We start from the raw sequence: 15,306 nt of genomic DNA, 5'->3' as shown, positions 1-15,306 counted from the left end.
TTCTTTTTTTAGTGTCATGTTTGGCCTGTTTGCTCTCCCTAGCTGATTGATTTCTCCAGTTCTTGATCCAGGTTTAAACAGGTAGCAATCTACTTTCTAGGTCATGGTAGTCCTTTTCGAGATGAAGTTACTTTAACAAACTGAAAGTTCAATACACAGCTTGTGCTGTCTCCTGTAAGCATCGAATCACCTGGTAATCCATTCACTCAAATCCTTGTATCAGCATGAAAAATAAGTGAATCCCTCAGAGTCAGATTGGATGATACACATGAGCAGTAGAGCTCATGGAGTCATTAGAAATAGAGAGGGTGAAGTGCCCTCTTTGGAATATTTAAATTTAGGTGAGAATTAGAATGAAGAAACTAACCTGTGAGACGCCGAAATGCCGATGATCTCCATTTACCCCCTCAGTTATTCCCAGCTCCCTTGACGCGAAGGGAGTGAGGAGTGAGCCAGGTTCCATGGTGTCCGAGGAGCAACACTTGCACTTTCCCAGCTTGGAAACACTCCGCACCCTCTGTGCTGTGAAGCCACGTGCAGCACAGATGAATGTTCTGGGTAGAGGAGACCTAGCTGGTTGCCTTGCTGATGTGTTAGGTCAAAACTGCGTGTGGCCGTAGATCTTGACATGCCATTCTCATTTTGTAGTATGATCTGAAAACTGAAACGGCGCCTCTTGTTGTGGTTGTTTCTACCACGGGCACCGGAGACCCGCCTGACACCGCCCGCAAGTTCGTGAAAGCAATACAGGACAAGGCTTTGCCGGGGGACTTCTTTGCTCACCTGCGCTATGGATTACTGGGTATGGACTGTGTTTGCGTTCTGCCTCTTCTCAGTTATTACTGGTTTTAATGTTGGTATCTGAATGAATTCTTCAAAACCATGATATATAGTTGTAAAGATTTTGTTCTTGGTTTTCTATTTACACTTAAAGGTTTTATACATTTCTGTAATGTCCTGTGTTCTGTGAATGCCTCCCCTGACTTCATCCCATAGCAACTCCTCTGGAGCCCCTGGAGTAGCATTCTTAACCATGGCTGCACATCACATTCAACTAGGAAACATTTTCAGAATTCCCCCCCACAACTTGGTAAAAAACAAAACAAAACAAAAAAACAACCCCTGAAGGAACAACTCTGAATGCTGTTTTATTGAGGTTTTTTGTTGTTGTTTGTTTGTTTTAAGAAAAAAGAAAACCAGAAAACAAAAAACAAGCTCCCAGGTAGATATAATGTCCCTGAGAACCACTGCTCTAGGATGATTGCTAATCTTGGCCACACGTAGGATCAGCCGGGGGACATTTTCCTTGAATTCTGTTACCTGGGCCTACCTCCAGTGATTCTTAATTGTTTGGAGGTGGGGCCCTGGCACCAATGGTTTTAAAAACTCCTAGTTGATTCTAATATGTATCCCAGATAAACACTGGCCTAGGGCTCTGTGAAGTATAGGTTAAAAAACTAGGATAAAGGATCAGAAGGACCAGCTCAGCAAGATAGGACACCAGAGAGAGAATTCAGAGCCCATATTCCTGGCTTGTGATCTATCTTCTTTGAATCTTCTTTGAGAATTATTTTGGGGGAGGGTATCTGACAAAAGTAGATTATGCTATGATAAGTAACTGATTAGAAATTTGAGATTATGACCCTTGCTAAGATCTGTCTTGTATTTTAGAGTATTTACATTTTTTTATTCAAATTTTTTCTAATTTCTTTATTTTCAAGAATGAACGTGTGTGTTGCTTTATAAAATTCCTCAAAAGTGTCCAACCATTCTAGTCACTCTTAGGCCATTTATGGACCCCCACCCCACCCCAGTTGCTCACCCTGTTCTTTTTGTGAAAGTACATGGAGATTAAACAACTGAGAATTGGACGCTTTTAATCTTAAATTTTTAACCAAGTATGAAAATGTTAGTCCATTTTCTTACCAGGAAACATAGCAGTTCCTAATTCACCTAACACAGAAATAATAGGAAATGATTATGTTGCAGATGGACCTGTCTGTGCTCTCAATTAGGGGTCAGTAAAATCAATAAAGGGCCAGATGATAAATATTTTAGGCTTTGCAGACCATGTGTTTTTTGTAACAACTACTTAACTCTGCTGTTGCAGCTAGAGAGCTGCCATAAACAGTATGTGAACAAATGGACTTGGCTGTGTTCCAGCTCAACTTTTATTTATAAAGAAAGACCATGAGTGGTATTTGGCCCACAGGCTGTAGTTTGCAGACCTCTGTGCTAGACCAGAAAAGTCTGCAAACACCAGTATTATGTTTTTTTTAAACCTCTTTAATTCTTCTTTTAAGATTTCCATATTTTTACACAGATTCATGGAAACAACAATGTGAAAATATTTTTGTTAACAGTGGCCAGGAAGTATTTGTTTCTGTTTTGAGGGGTCTGATGCTTTAATATTGTAAAATAGAAGGCAAATATTTGCATGCTTGGAACTACTCAAGGAAAACCTCAGAAGATAATGAAGGTGTACATTATTAATCAGAGCATGGAAGGGTATTGTTTTAAATATTCTGTATATCTTTTTTAAATTTAAACCTTACTGTGTGTGCACTCATAACCTCTTTGGGCTCCTTAGGGCTGGGTGATTCAGAATACACATACTTCTGTAACGGCGGGAAGATCATCGATAAGCGACTTCAGGAGCTTGGTGCCGAGCATTTCTATGACACCGGCCATGCGGATGACTGCGTGGGGTAAGAGCCGTGTGCTTCTCCTCTGCCATTTCCAGTCAGCCCTTCTGTGTGCTAGGTGAAAGTTTGTGAGTTTGTAAAATGTGGTGACTTTTGATTTTGCACTGAAGCTTTTGAGAGTGTTATTTTCCTTCGTTAGCTTTGTTTTTGTTTTGTTTTGTTTTAGCCCTAGGACCAAAGATCAGCCAGAGCTTGATTTACGTATTCTGTTGACATTTGTAAGTGCCTCTCGCATCTCGGTACCTTCTAACAGAAGAAATTTGAAAAGCTGCCTCAGGACAGTTATCTTCGTCTTGAAGTGTGTAGGCATGTGTAGAAGTCCACATTTTCTTTAGGAACTTTGATAGCCTGCGTATTGGCTTCTCTGGCATGCGCACAGAGTGACTGGGTGCGAGTCCTCACATGGGGGGCGCCCCGCAGGCTGCGTGTCACTGGCAGAGAGCACAGGCAGAGGCGTTCACGGCACACTGCGTGCCTTGGCTCTGTCCTTACCCTCTTAATGGCCACTTGCCATGGTGCCAGCCAGAAGTATAATTCCTATTTCCATTAGTTTACTCTTGTTTTTACAGTTTTGTATTTCACCCCGTGTGCCACCTTTCAAATCCTCCTTATGTGTTTATTCAAAGATCTTATAGATATTGTTCTACAACTAAGTTTATCATGTAGTCTTTGGCTCTTTCAGCAGATGACAGCATACCCACTTGATTTTTTTCCTACTTGGTGTATATATTAGCTTCTCACTCACTTGATCTTTGTTTATGAATGACAAATTTAGCAAATGTCTTGCTTTTCTGCATAGCACCACCTTGCACGGGTGTGTTGGAGACACTTCTTTTTCCACTTAGCCATCCTCCACTTTATCATTGTCTGTGGCGGGGATGAGCTGGATTTTTTTCCACATCTCCAGCGTATATGTTCTTGATCATGACAGAGCTCTACCATATTGCCTTCCACGTTCACCTTTTAGTTTTGTCTCTTTGTATTGATTTGTGTGTGTGTGTTTTTTGTTTTTTGCCAGAGTCTTGTTGCCATTAAGTGTTTATCATCTCATGAGCCATTTACTTGCTAACTTCTTCCAGAAACCATTGGGCCTATCACTGAGTCCATATTTTCCCTCTCTTCAGTTTCCCTGTTCATTTACTGGATCCAGTGTTAAAATTCTTGAATGTGTATTTCATCAACGGACATCTCTTAAATTTTCAACCTAACCACCTCACTTGAATTTTTCCTCTTCTAAAATTATTTTCAAGGAAATATCCTGGCTTGGTGCAGCAGCCCCCACACTGATGGGGTTGAGAATGCAGAGCGGAGTCCAGTTACCTGCATGCAGATCCTCGATAACCCCCCCCCCCCCATAACTGACTGACATCTTGGTCATGTTGCTTACTCTTTGTGCTTCACTTTCTCCTTCTGTGAAACAGGATAACAGTGTGTGCTGTGGAAAGGTTTTGGGAGGAAGAGATGAATTGATACAGGTTTTCCTCTTAGAATAATGTCTGCCCTGTAGTAAGTACTCTGTGGACACTAGCTCTCCTGCTGGGGTATTATCGTCTGAGTATTTCGGAGCTATGAAAATGGCGTTTTAAACTTAGCTGTCATTGTTGAATCTAGAGTTTTATGTACTTGCTTTTCCAAAGGCTCTGAGGAGTGGACGTGTACTAATGAGATTATAGCCGGAGTCATAATAAGACAGAGGTCTGAAATGTGCCTTCTCCTGTCATTTGACTTTATGAATTAGAGCTTCATTGATACGTCCTTTGAGTTGTGATTAAAAATGAGGCAGATGTGATTTCTAAGATTCTGATACATGGCTTCTTACCTGTTCGGTTTACTCCAAGTTTCTCAGTTCAGGGAATGTAGGGGATATTGTCGTTGGCTTGCCCTACTTTGTTTATTAGTAAATACACTACCACATTCTAAAATGTATCTATGATTCATTCAACTTCCCTAACGGAAAATTAGGTTTTTTTTCTCTTATGTTCAGACTCCCTGAAAATTTCATCAAAAATGTTTAGAACTGGTTGAAGATTTAAACTGTTTACTTAGAATAGCTAGCATTAATCAGAGTGATTTCTTAGTGATATTTTAACCTATAGGAGAAAAAAATCACTAAATTAGCTAAGGGGAAAAATGATGGTGCATTTGACATATGTAATTATCATGTGATATTAGAGTAGACTTGGATTTGGTGTAAGTTCTGTCATCCTCATCAAAATTTCACAGGCCTACTTAAAATTACAACTTCTTAAAATAATACCGGCTGTATTTTAGGAAGTTAAGAGTGATCCCATTCCTGTTGCCTATTACTAAAATGGCTTTGTTTTTGTTCTGACCTTTATATACGCTCATACACGCTTTTTTTACAGCTGAAGTTCTAATGAACATACGATAACATTGTTTTTAATTTAATGATAGGTATATTTTGTATTTTATTTATATTGACATTGCATAGCATTCTGCAAGTAGACTACCATTCTCCCATTATTATATATTTAAATGGAGAACCTAGGCATTTGTTTATTTTTTTTCTCTTTTATTACAATAATCCAGTTTAGAACTTGTGGTTGAGCCATGGATTGACGGACTCTGGGCTGCCCTCACGAAGCATTTTACGTCCAGTAGAGGAAAAGAGGAGAGAAATGGAGCTCTTAAGATGGCATCTAATGCCTCCCAAAAGATGGATCCTGTGAAACCAGAATTATTACACCTTGAATCACAAGTTGAACTCCTGAGATTAGATGATCCAGGGAGAAAGGATTCTGAGGTTCGGGAACAGAATGCAGTGAACAGAAGTCAGTCAAGTGCTCCACCAGCAGCATCTGAGTCTTCACTTACCCACTCGATACCCCCACTTTCACAAGCCTCTCTGAATATTCCCGCCTTACCACCAGAATATTTGCAGGTGCATCTTCAGGAGTCTCTCGGCCAGGTAAGCAGTTTTACTTTATGCCTCATGCTGTAGAATATTAACTTACCAAGGGTGTGGCTTTGTTGTTGTTTATTACATTACAACAGAGGTCAGCAAACTGGCCTGTTGGCCAGTGTGGCCCACCGCCTGTCTTGGAAGTAAAGCTTTATTGGGACCAGGCTTGCCCGTCCGTTCCCATGTGGTCTGTGGCTGCTTCTCCGCTACAGTGGCAGGGTTCAGGGGGTACCTGGAGGCCGGCTAAGCCTGAGATGGTTACTGCCTAACCGCTTACAGAGAAAGTTGGCCTGGGCATTGCAGAAGCACTTGTATGACCTCACTTCTGTCTTTGAAGCAGCAAATAGTTTAGGAGCTCAGTTTCTCTGTCTTTTGGAGAATTAATTTCTTTCTCATTTTAGATGTGAGTCAGGTGATGGCAAGTTGTAGGCACTCGTTAAATTACCTCCGCTACACTTAAAGCACTAATTTACAGTAAAATCTCTTTTTCAGCGTGGACTTGTGGTGTCCTGGATGCTCCACTTTGGGGATGATTCTTTTTCTTGGTAACATCTTACCGGTTTTTGCCTGTATTAGGTGATTTTCTATTGTCAAGTGTATTTTTTCTATCAATAAAGAAGTGCCTTTAAAGTAGTCTATAAATTTTGAGCATTAAGTTGAATAACAACTCATTTCTCCTCACTGCTGCCAGTATATGGCACCCTGAAACTTCTTCCAACGTGCCTAGAATAAATTTCATTGCAGCCAATCTTTCCATGGAGAGCCTCACCCTCTTTCTTCAGAGCGACTCATTGTGGGGTTCCACGTGGGCTTTCTCCCATAAACCACACTCTCCGCGCAGGATCGCAGTTTGCTTCTTGATCTCTTCTTAATGAAGCAAGGCTTAGATGTTTGAGAAGCAATTTAAATACAACTTTCTAGTACGTAGAATTGTTGGCCAACACCTGATAGGATAGTGGTTTTTTAACATCTGCTTATAGTGTTTTTCTAGAGTATTCAGATAAACAAACGTGTTTATAGAAACAGCTGTCCGGTGTTGTTTTCCACTTATGGTTCATTATTGTGCAAATTGTTTAGTTAAGTGAGGTAATTACAATAAGTGCATTTTTGTCAGGCCTGGGAGTAGACCTGAGTGCGTCCAGTGAGCCTCTGGCTGGACAGTGGGTGTGGGCGCACAGGCAGGGTGGAGCGCCCCTGTTGCGTGCTGCAGGGACAGGTCTGTGTGGCAGAGGCATGGGAACGTGATTTATCAAACGGGGTGCTTCAGGAGGGGGATCTGAGAACGCTTCCAGTACGGCACAGGTCATTAAAGAGGCTTCAGTTGCTGGTAATGTGGTGGAAAGATTTTTAAAATCTCAGCTAGTTAAGGCATTATTTGTGTACATTTGCTCAGGGGTTATACCTTAGAGGATAAGGGGTTGGAAAAAGATTTCTTGGGATCCTCACATGAGGGAACCGAGTGGTGGGGGGCAGCACTGGCAGAGTGGGCAGTTGAGCTTCAGTTCGTCTCAGCCAGTCCCGCTCCACATAGCATCTGTTCCCCCAGTCCTGGTGTCTCGTAGCCTACGGGGTCTCCGGATCGTGTGGTGCAAGCCTCAGGGGCTCTCGTCCATACTTATCACTTGGGCCAGCTGCACAGCCCTTTCCTGCTCGGGGCCCCTCCACGGCCGGCTGCCTGTTGAGTCACCTGCTGTTTTGGTCCGGGCAGTCATCCCAGGGAGGTGCTGCTCCAGATCCCGAAAGGCCTGCCAGCTGTTCTCCTTCTGTCCAGGTGAAGTGAGGTACAAGATGCATTAGCGTGTCCCTTACTGGAGGGCGTGTCCTGGTGTGCCCCAGGCTGTTGGACTCCTGGAAATTATACTTAGAGCGCTGGCCCTTCAGTCTGCGCAGGGCCTGGGCCTTATCTGAGACTCCCGCACACTAGCCACTTCCTGTGTGTTGAGTGGGAGTAGCATAACATCACTGATGTAGTGGGCTGGTGTGATGTTTTGCTGAATGTCCAGATGTTCCATGTTGATTCAGACTGTCTTATAACAGCTGGCAGGAGCATTATCACGGTCTTGTGGCAAAATTGTAAATGGAAGTTGTTCCAAGTGAAAGTGTGTGGCCCTCTTTAGGGATAGAGATGGAAAAGAGCACAATGGCTCACTCTCTGTCCATATGCCATGTGCCTGAGGCCATATTAATCTGCTCTAGCAAAGGAACCCATCCTTCACGGAGGCCGTGATTGGGGCTACTGCTTGTGTTCCTTGTGGTTCATTGTCATCCCCCAGGATCTGCCTGGTGGTTGCATGCAGGGACCAGGTTGGTGAATTAGATGGACACCATCCCTGGTCCTCTACATTTTTAGGGATAGTATTAATACCTGCTGTGCCTCAGAATTCTGTATTTTTCACTTTCTACTTGGGTGAGGGGAGAGGACAGTGTCAAATTCAGAGGATTCCTCTTGGCCTATTATATAACCCTTAACGAAAGGCCAAGAACTGAGTAGACCCATGGAGCCAGACCTGGCCCAGGATTCCGGTGTACAGCCTGGCGCTATAGGCCTCCCTCTAGTATGTGGCTCATGATGACACTTTGGGTTCCTGGGTAACAGCATAACTTGGACCCTCTTATAGCAGTTCCTGGAGTACTTGAGTATTCCCCTTGGCCCAATATATGTTTACCCCCTGGAAGAAAGACTTTATTGAGTACAGTTTCCATGACGTTGCTGAGTCTCCCCCACCAACCTATGCCACTTTGGGGGGATGCCCCCTGCAACCCCTCCAGCCTTTCTGCTGAGATAATCATGCCTCCTTCCAACACCCTGCAGGACTTGGTGGCTGAGTGCTCCCACGCTCCTCTGTTCTTTGGTGGTCCAGGCTTTCCCATTGCTGCAGCCGTGAACTTCTCCATGATCCTGGTGCCCCTCACCAGCACTGTCCTATCGGCCTTGGCAGTGGTGTATGCTCTAGCTGCTCCAGGGAACATCATCATCAGATAGGTTTTGGCTCTTCGTAGTTTCATCCACTCTACTCTGTCCTTTTGAGCCTTTTACTCCTGTCATCTGATGCTGGCCATGGAACTCTCAGCAATTCTGCCTCGTTTAGTGTGGACTTTTGCTTTCTCTTTGGCCTCGTAACCATCCCTAGAGGCTGTTGCCAAAGTGTTAAAGCCAGTATCCTAGGACAGTGCTCCCAATGAGCAAAACTCTTCTGTCCAAGTTGATGTTCTACCCTCGTTGGCCCGGGACCTTAGCATTCCGTCTTGTGCGTGCTTGGCTGGCTTCTGCTGGTGCGTGTTGCTCTGTCCTGCACTTTCTTCAGAGCATTGTCCCTCACCTGCCTTAGCTGGCCCAGCCCATCTGAGGCCTGGTATGTTGTGACTGAACCCTTATTGGCCCAGCAGCTGGGAGAGGAGATGGGGTGCAGGAGTGGGGGTGTGGGCGTGTCTTGCAGAGCAGATCTCTTAAAGCCAGAAGGAAGCTCTTGCTCTTCATAGGAAGAAGTAGTCACTTCTGCAGGCTCAGCAGTTTCAAGGGAATCTAGGGATTCAGATTTTCAACCCACATGTCCTCCCCTCAGCGGCCAGGAGGCCGTTCTTGGCCTGTCTGAGTTGGCCTTAGCGTTCTATCAGGCTGTGAGAGATGCGCAGCTTCTTCATGTGCTACAGAGCGTGTTCTCTGGCTTTCACACTTAATGTTTAATTGTTGATTAATTTTTCTCAGCCTTTTGCATTTTTTTCCAGAAGCATCAAGGAAGCGTGGCAATGCCCACAATTCTACTGGCCTTATCAGTGCCATTTCCCCATAGATCTCAAGCATCAGCTACTGCATACTGACTAATGCATTCCCTTTTATGGTGCACCATCCCACTTAGCTCTTGCACTACCGACACCTTGTGCTCTCTGTCTCCCATCTGTCACCAGTGTCGAGTGCTCTTGTCAGCCAGGTGGGTGATCCAGCTCCAAACTCTCATTTTAGCATCTTTTTTGAAACCACTGTAGCACCGGCTGTCACAGACTGGGTTCCTTTGAATCAAACTGTGTGATTATTTTTTAGGTTATCCCCTTGGGATCCTCACCTTGGGGAACGGAGGATACAGAAGCAGGAGTGGGCACAGTGAGAAGTGGGCTGTGATGTGTCCCAGCAAAGGCCCTAGCCAGCTTCATGGGTTCTCCGGAGCTGGGACGGCCCTTCAGCATCGTACTGAGTTGGGGCAAAGGGGCAGGGGACCTTTATAGTTCTTGATTAGCTGTTGGATGTGGGCTGCCTCTAACAGGAGGCGTGACCTGGAAATGCTGAGGTCAGTCTCCGAGGTGACCATGACCTAGCTGAGGGCTGTCTGCTAACAGCATTCCCAGCAGCCTTGCTGAAGGCTGCCTTAGGCAGGGTATCTCCCAGTTCCCCATATGTCATGACTGTCAGGCTCTAAGTTCTGATCCTTTTCCCAGTTTTTCCACATAGTTATTTATCCAGTATTAACTGGTTAGCATTTTGTAAAGTTTCTGTCTTCAACAGAACTTAGAAACATCAAGTTGGAAAAGGAGTAGAAGTAGTACAACGAATTGGGTTTCTTTGCAGTTTCCCAAGACCTGTGCTATCTAATACAGGAGCCACTAGCCACGCGTGGCCACTTAAACTCAAGTAAATGAAAATAAAACTAAGAATTCAGGTGCTTAGGCACATATGGCTAGTGGCTCCTGTACTGACCAGTGCAGGCGTGGAACATTCCCACGCCAGGGCCCACCACTCTGCAGGTTTCCGTGAACCTCTGTACAGGTGTGTGTCCTTTCCTTTAGACTCTCCTTTCTGAAATTGTGCATGCGTACAGTCTCCTTTTGCATGGTTTATTTGGAAGACTTTTAGACCTTTACAGGAAAATGCTGGTATCTGATGTTTTCAATATATATCCCAGAAATTTGTCTAATAGTCAAGGAGTTTAAGATATGGATGCGCTGTCTCTTCTGAAAGATTGAGAGGCCTATGTCTGTAGCCATTTGCCTTAGAAAAGAATACTTAAATCTGTAGGACATTTTATAAAATCCTGTAGATCTTACCTAGTCACTAAGTGAAGCAATGGCAAGTAAAATTGAAAATTGCATTTAGTAATTTTTATCACATTTGTTTCTCAAGGAAGAAAGTCAAGCATCTGTGACTTCAGTGGATCCAATTTTTCAAGTTCCAATTTCAAAGGCAGTTCAACTGACTACAGATGATGCCATAAAAACCACTCTTCTGGTGGAATTGGACATTTCGGTAAGTTACAGAATTTACTTCTCAGCGCTGTTATCAGGAAGTGCGGAGGCTTCTGTGCTGTTGGAGTCCACACACTCGGGAAGGAGGAGAGACTCTGACAGGACATCTTCTCTCTTTATTCTTGACCCCTCATGTTTCCTCCCCACCTCACACTCGTTCTCTTTTCACTTCAGGAAGGGGCTAGCATGAGGAGTGACCGAGGAGGTGACTCAACTTGAAAGAATAGCGTTGCTCCCTTACTCAGTAAGGCACGGAAGAATAATGGAATCAGAGCAGCATTTTCCGTGTGAGAAGAGTCCCGAGAAAGGCAGCTGCTCACCCGAGGTCAGCCAGTGGCTGGAAATAGAGCTCAGATCAGACAGGCCTAGAATGCTTCATTTCTCACAGTGGCGGTCCTCATTCCTTTGAGAATCTGGAAGAAGTCACCGCTCCCCCCCCCCCCCGAAAATGGTTACGTATAAACATTTTGCATATAACTTCAGGGGCTTACGTGCTGCCTCTCACCTCCATCCATGAGCCCAACCTCTGCCCCAAACCACGGGCCTCATTTAAGAGGCTACCTGCTAACCCTGTAACCTCAGTGCTTGAGTTACGTCTTCAGAGTCACTCAGCTGTGTATTTCAGTGGAAGTCCGGAGAGGTGCGTCGTGCTTTCAGAAAAGGGTGTGTCGGGGCTGTCCGTGTAGATTTCATTGAACTCCTAATAGGGAAAAAGAAATGACAGGCATCAAAAGTAAGTAGTTTTGCTTGCATACTCTTGAGTAGCTCCACATTACTTTGGAACATTTCAATAATTTGTATTATTAAATATTTGTACACCAAAGCATTTTGTGTTTTATTCTGTTCTACACTTTCGTCATAAAGTGGTGAGGGTTGGCAAGTAGGTGGGTTCAGCTGTGCTCCTCACAGGCCAGGGCTGTGAGCATGTGTGGTCAGAGGCTCTATCCGGATCCTGCCCTGGTTCTGCATCGCTCTGTAAATACCGTGTGGAGGAAGCTGGCTCCTCCAGCCCTCGTTCATTCCCAGTACCAAGCCAGGTGCTGTTACGTTTTTTGCTCAGTAAGGAAAAATAAAGTGTCATCTCCCACTCCTCTTCTTCCCCTAAAGAAAGGAAATTGAGAACCAATGCAGACAGCCTTCTCTCCCTCATAATGTGTGTTTTCATAGGGGGTTTTTATGTTGATAAAACATTACTTACTGAGGTACCTTAAATGAGAAAGGTTTTAATTAACGTAAAAAATACTGAAATGGTTTAAAGCAAAACATTGGATGACTGAAATTTTTTTTCGTTAAAGTAACTCTTGGGGCGCCTGGCTGGCATGTGACTCTTGATCTTGAGGTTGTGAGTTCGAGCCCCACATTGGGTATAGAGAATTACTTAAAAAAAAAAAATCAAAAACAAACTTGTAATGAAAGTACATTAGTTCAGTGGGGCTTATTTGTTTTTTTGCAGTTAGAATTATTTTGTTTCTAATTCATATTTTTGAAGAATCATATAATAAAAAACATGCTTTTCTTACCCCAAACTAAAACTCTTTAACTCATGGGCTTTTTTTTTCTTTCATGTTGTTTCTTCTCTAGAAAACAGATTTTTCCTATCAGCCTGGAGATGCTTTCAACGTGATCTGTCCCAACAGTGACTCTGAGGTACAAAACCTTCTCCAAAGACTGCAGCTCACAGACAGAAGAGAGCACTGTGTCCTCTTGAAAATTAAGGCAGACACAAAAAAGAAAGGTATGGCCCTGATCTCTTCTTAGAGTATCATTGGGCCAACAGATTGGAGGTGACAAGTGCAAGGACCCCCTCCCCACACCTTTTGTGACAGCTGCACAGGTGGTCCGAGGTTGGCCACGGGTCAGTGGGCAGAACCCCGGTACTTGCTGCCTTGTGGGTTTCTTAACTTTCACATCAGGTACACTGAATGGGATGATGATGGATTTTATGCTTATTGGACACTGCTGGACGGTAAAAATGAATGTAGCTCTAGTCTTGGAGAAGCGGATGGATTAGTTGGGCTGATTTTTTAGTTTGCTTTTTGAGTTAGCATTATTTTGTTTCTGAGTTATACAAGAGTAGTCCTACAATAAACATTTATTATATGAACCTTTTTAAAGTTTTTTTTTTTGTCATGTGTATTTCTCATAGCATATTTATTGCTTATTTAATATATAAAAATATTTTTTCTGATTAAAGGAAGTTATTTTTTTTTAGTTATTTACTAAGAATCTTGAACTGGAGCTCCATCAGTTCTAAAATTCTTTTTGAGAAGAATATGCAATGTTAGTGGACAAGTGCCATCTTTTGGCTTTTTGTTCCTTGGCTTTGGATAATTTCCCTCTTGTTTGTATACCTAGATTTGGGATCTTTATGAAACATACCAAAAGTCTATCTTTGTTAGATTTAGATGTGGCTAATAATGCTATTGAATTTATAATTCTTTTTTAAATTTTTTTTTGTAAGCTGTTCCCCCCCCCCGCATTCATTTTGGAATTTTTTTTGACTGCATAAACATGTTGCCACAAATCACGTTGTACCTTGCTAGCACTGTAATGTAAAGTATTAATTGTTAAGAATGCAGAAATGTTTTATTCTTTACTTTCTGTGTCATGGACTCTTTCCTGTCTGCCTGAAAAGGAGCAGCCTTACCCCAGCACATACCCGAGGGACATTCTCTCCAGTTCATTCTGACTTGGTGCCTTGAAATACGAGCAGTTCCTAAAAAGGTACTTGTCTTTGGGTAACTACTTAAAAGTGTACTTAGCTCTGTGTAGGATTTATTAAATCTGGTATTTTTGCTCTTTGAGGGCTTCAAAAATATAGCTTTCACACCATGTTTTCAAAATAGGTCCCAAGGGTGCATAGTATCTTTGCAGTTGTCATAGATATTTTTATGTTGTGCTTATATTGAAATTTTGTTTTCTATTGACATAAGATTTTTAAAGTAGAGCTTTTTCTTATTTTTACTAGGTTATAACTTGATGGGCTACATTAATCAGTAATTAAAGTGACCCCAGATGACCTCGTGTTATCCGGCTGCACTTAACCCTTTTTGTGTTTGATGACAGGAAGCTTGTGAGAGTGCAGGCTTTCCCCTACTTGCCGCCCATTTAATTTTGAGATCTCTTCTGTGTGAAAATACATAATTCTTAACTGTTAAGTCAGAATTCTTCAGGAAAAATGAAAGGTTCTGGGAGATTATACTGATGTTTGGATGAACGTGGAGAGAATGACCCACTAGATGTCAGTAGGATGCAGGGAGCTGTCTTTTAAAAGATGCATGTAACTGATTCCTTCTAAGCCTGTCCCCCACGTGGGTATGAATGGGGGAGACTTCCCAGCTGTGCTTTGCCAAATTCGTATTGCCAGTGTGTATAAATAGTGCTATTATCAGGCTGCCCTCCACAAAGTCTTTTTTATGCCCTGTCTTATTAACGTGTTTGTTGCATGCAGTCTCTGGGAAGCAAACTCCTTTAGAGAGAGGCTCAGACCTAGATATGATTTGAATAAATGTAGTATTCACTGTGATGAGAACTTCTTGATTAAATGCAGTCAGTTTCACAATTTTAGTTCAACTCTACCATTTCATAAAGCATGTCTAGGTAAACATGGTTTTCCTTACCATAAAAGTAATGCACTCATTATAAAAATTCTGCCACACGAAAATCAACAAGACAGGAAACAGCAATTGCTGGAGAGGATGTGGAGAAAGGGGATCCCTCCTACATTGTTGGTGGGAATGCAGGTTGGTGCAGCCACTCTGGAAAACTGTGGAGGTCCCTTAAAAAGTTAAAAATTGAGCTACCCTATGACCCAGCCATTGCAATACTGGGTATTTACCCCAAAGATACAGACGTAGTGAAGAGAAGGGCCATATGCACCCCAATGTTCATAGCAGCAATATCCACAATAGCTAAATCGTGGAAGGAGCCGAGATGCCCTTCAACAGATGACTGGATTAAGAAGCTGTGGTCCATATATACAATGGAATATTACTCAGCTATCAGAAAGAACGAGTTCTCAACATTTGCTGCAACATGGACGGCACTGGAGGAGATAATGCTAAGTGAAATAAGTCAAGCAGAGAAAGACAATTATATGATTTCTCTCATCTATGGAACATAAGAACTAGGAAGATCAGTAGGGGGAAAAGGGGATAAAGAAAGGGGGGTAATCAGAAGGGGGAGTGAAGCACGAGAGACTATGGACTCTGAGAAACAAACTGAGGACCTTAGAGGGGAGGGGGTGGGGGAATGGGATCGACTGGTGATGGGTAGTAAGGGGGGCACATATTGCATGGCGCACTGGGTGTTATACGCAACTAATGAATCATCGAACCTTGCATCAGAAACCAGGGATGTACTGTATGGTGACTAACATAATGTAATAAAAAAACATTAAAAAAAAATTGTGCCACAAAATTAAGTAACTTGGGAAGCAAAATT

At 43.0% G+C, this 15,306-nt stretch overlaps 1 protein-coding gene across 3 annotated transcripts in view; it reads left to right on the top strand.

The window, feature by feature from the left end:
• The window catches only part of MTRR (5-methyltetrahydrofolate-homocysteine methyltransferase reductase), a 32,077-nt gene that overhangs the window by 3,220 nt on the left and 13,551 nt on the right, over positions 1–15,306 (top strand). For 2 of the 3 annotated variants that reach the window (XM_087867987.1, XM_045795934.2), the window contains exons 3-8: positions 649–802; positions 2,591–2,708; positions 5,256–5,634; positions 10,742–10,864; positions 12,445–12,598; positions 13,499–13,587. In XM_087867987.1, coding sequence (XP_087724113.1) covers positions 649–802; positions 2,591–2,708; positions 5,256–5,634; positions 10,742–10,864; positions 12,445–12,598; positions 13,499–13,587 — 1,017 coding nt within the window. The remainder of the gene's footprint in view (positions 1–648; positions 803–2,590; positions 2,709–5,255; positions 5,635–10,741; positions 10,865–12,444; positions 12,599–13,498; positions 13,588–15,306) is intronic. The other variant, XM_045795935.2, reaches the window with a different exon arrangement.

The sequence above is a fragment of the Ursus americanus genome, chromosome 15 (genome assembly GCF_024610735.1).
Source record: "Ursus americanus isolate L20-20 chromosome 15, mUrsAme1.1.p, whole genome shotgun sequence".
NCBI lineage: Eukaryota > Metazoa > Chordata > Mammalia > Carnivora > Ursidae > Ursus > Ursus americanus.
The sequence above is the reverse complement of the archived record's forward strand: the minus strand, read 5'-3'. Positions and strand labels throughout refer to the sequence as shown.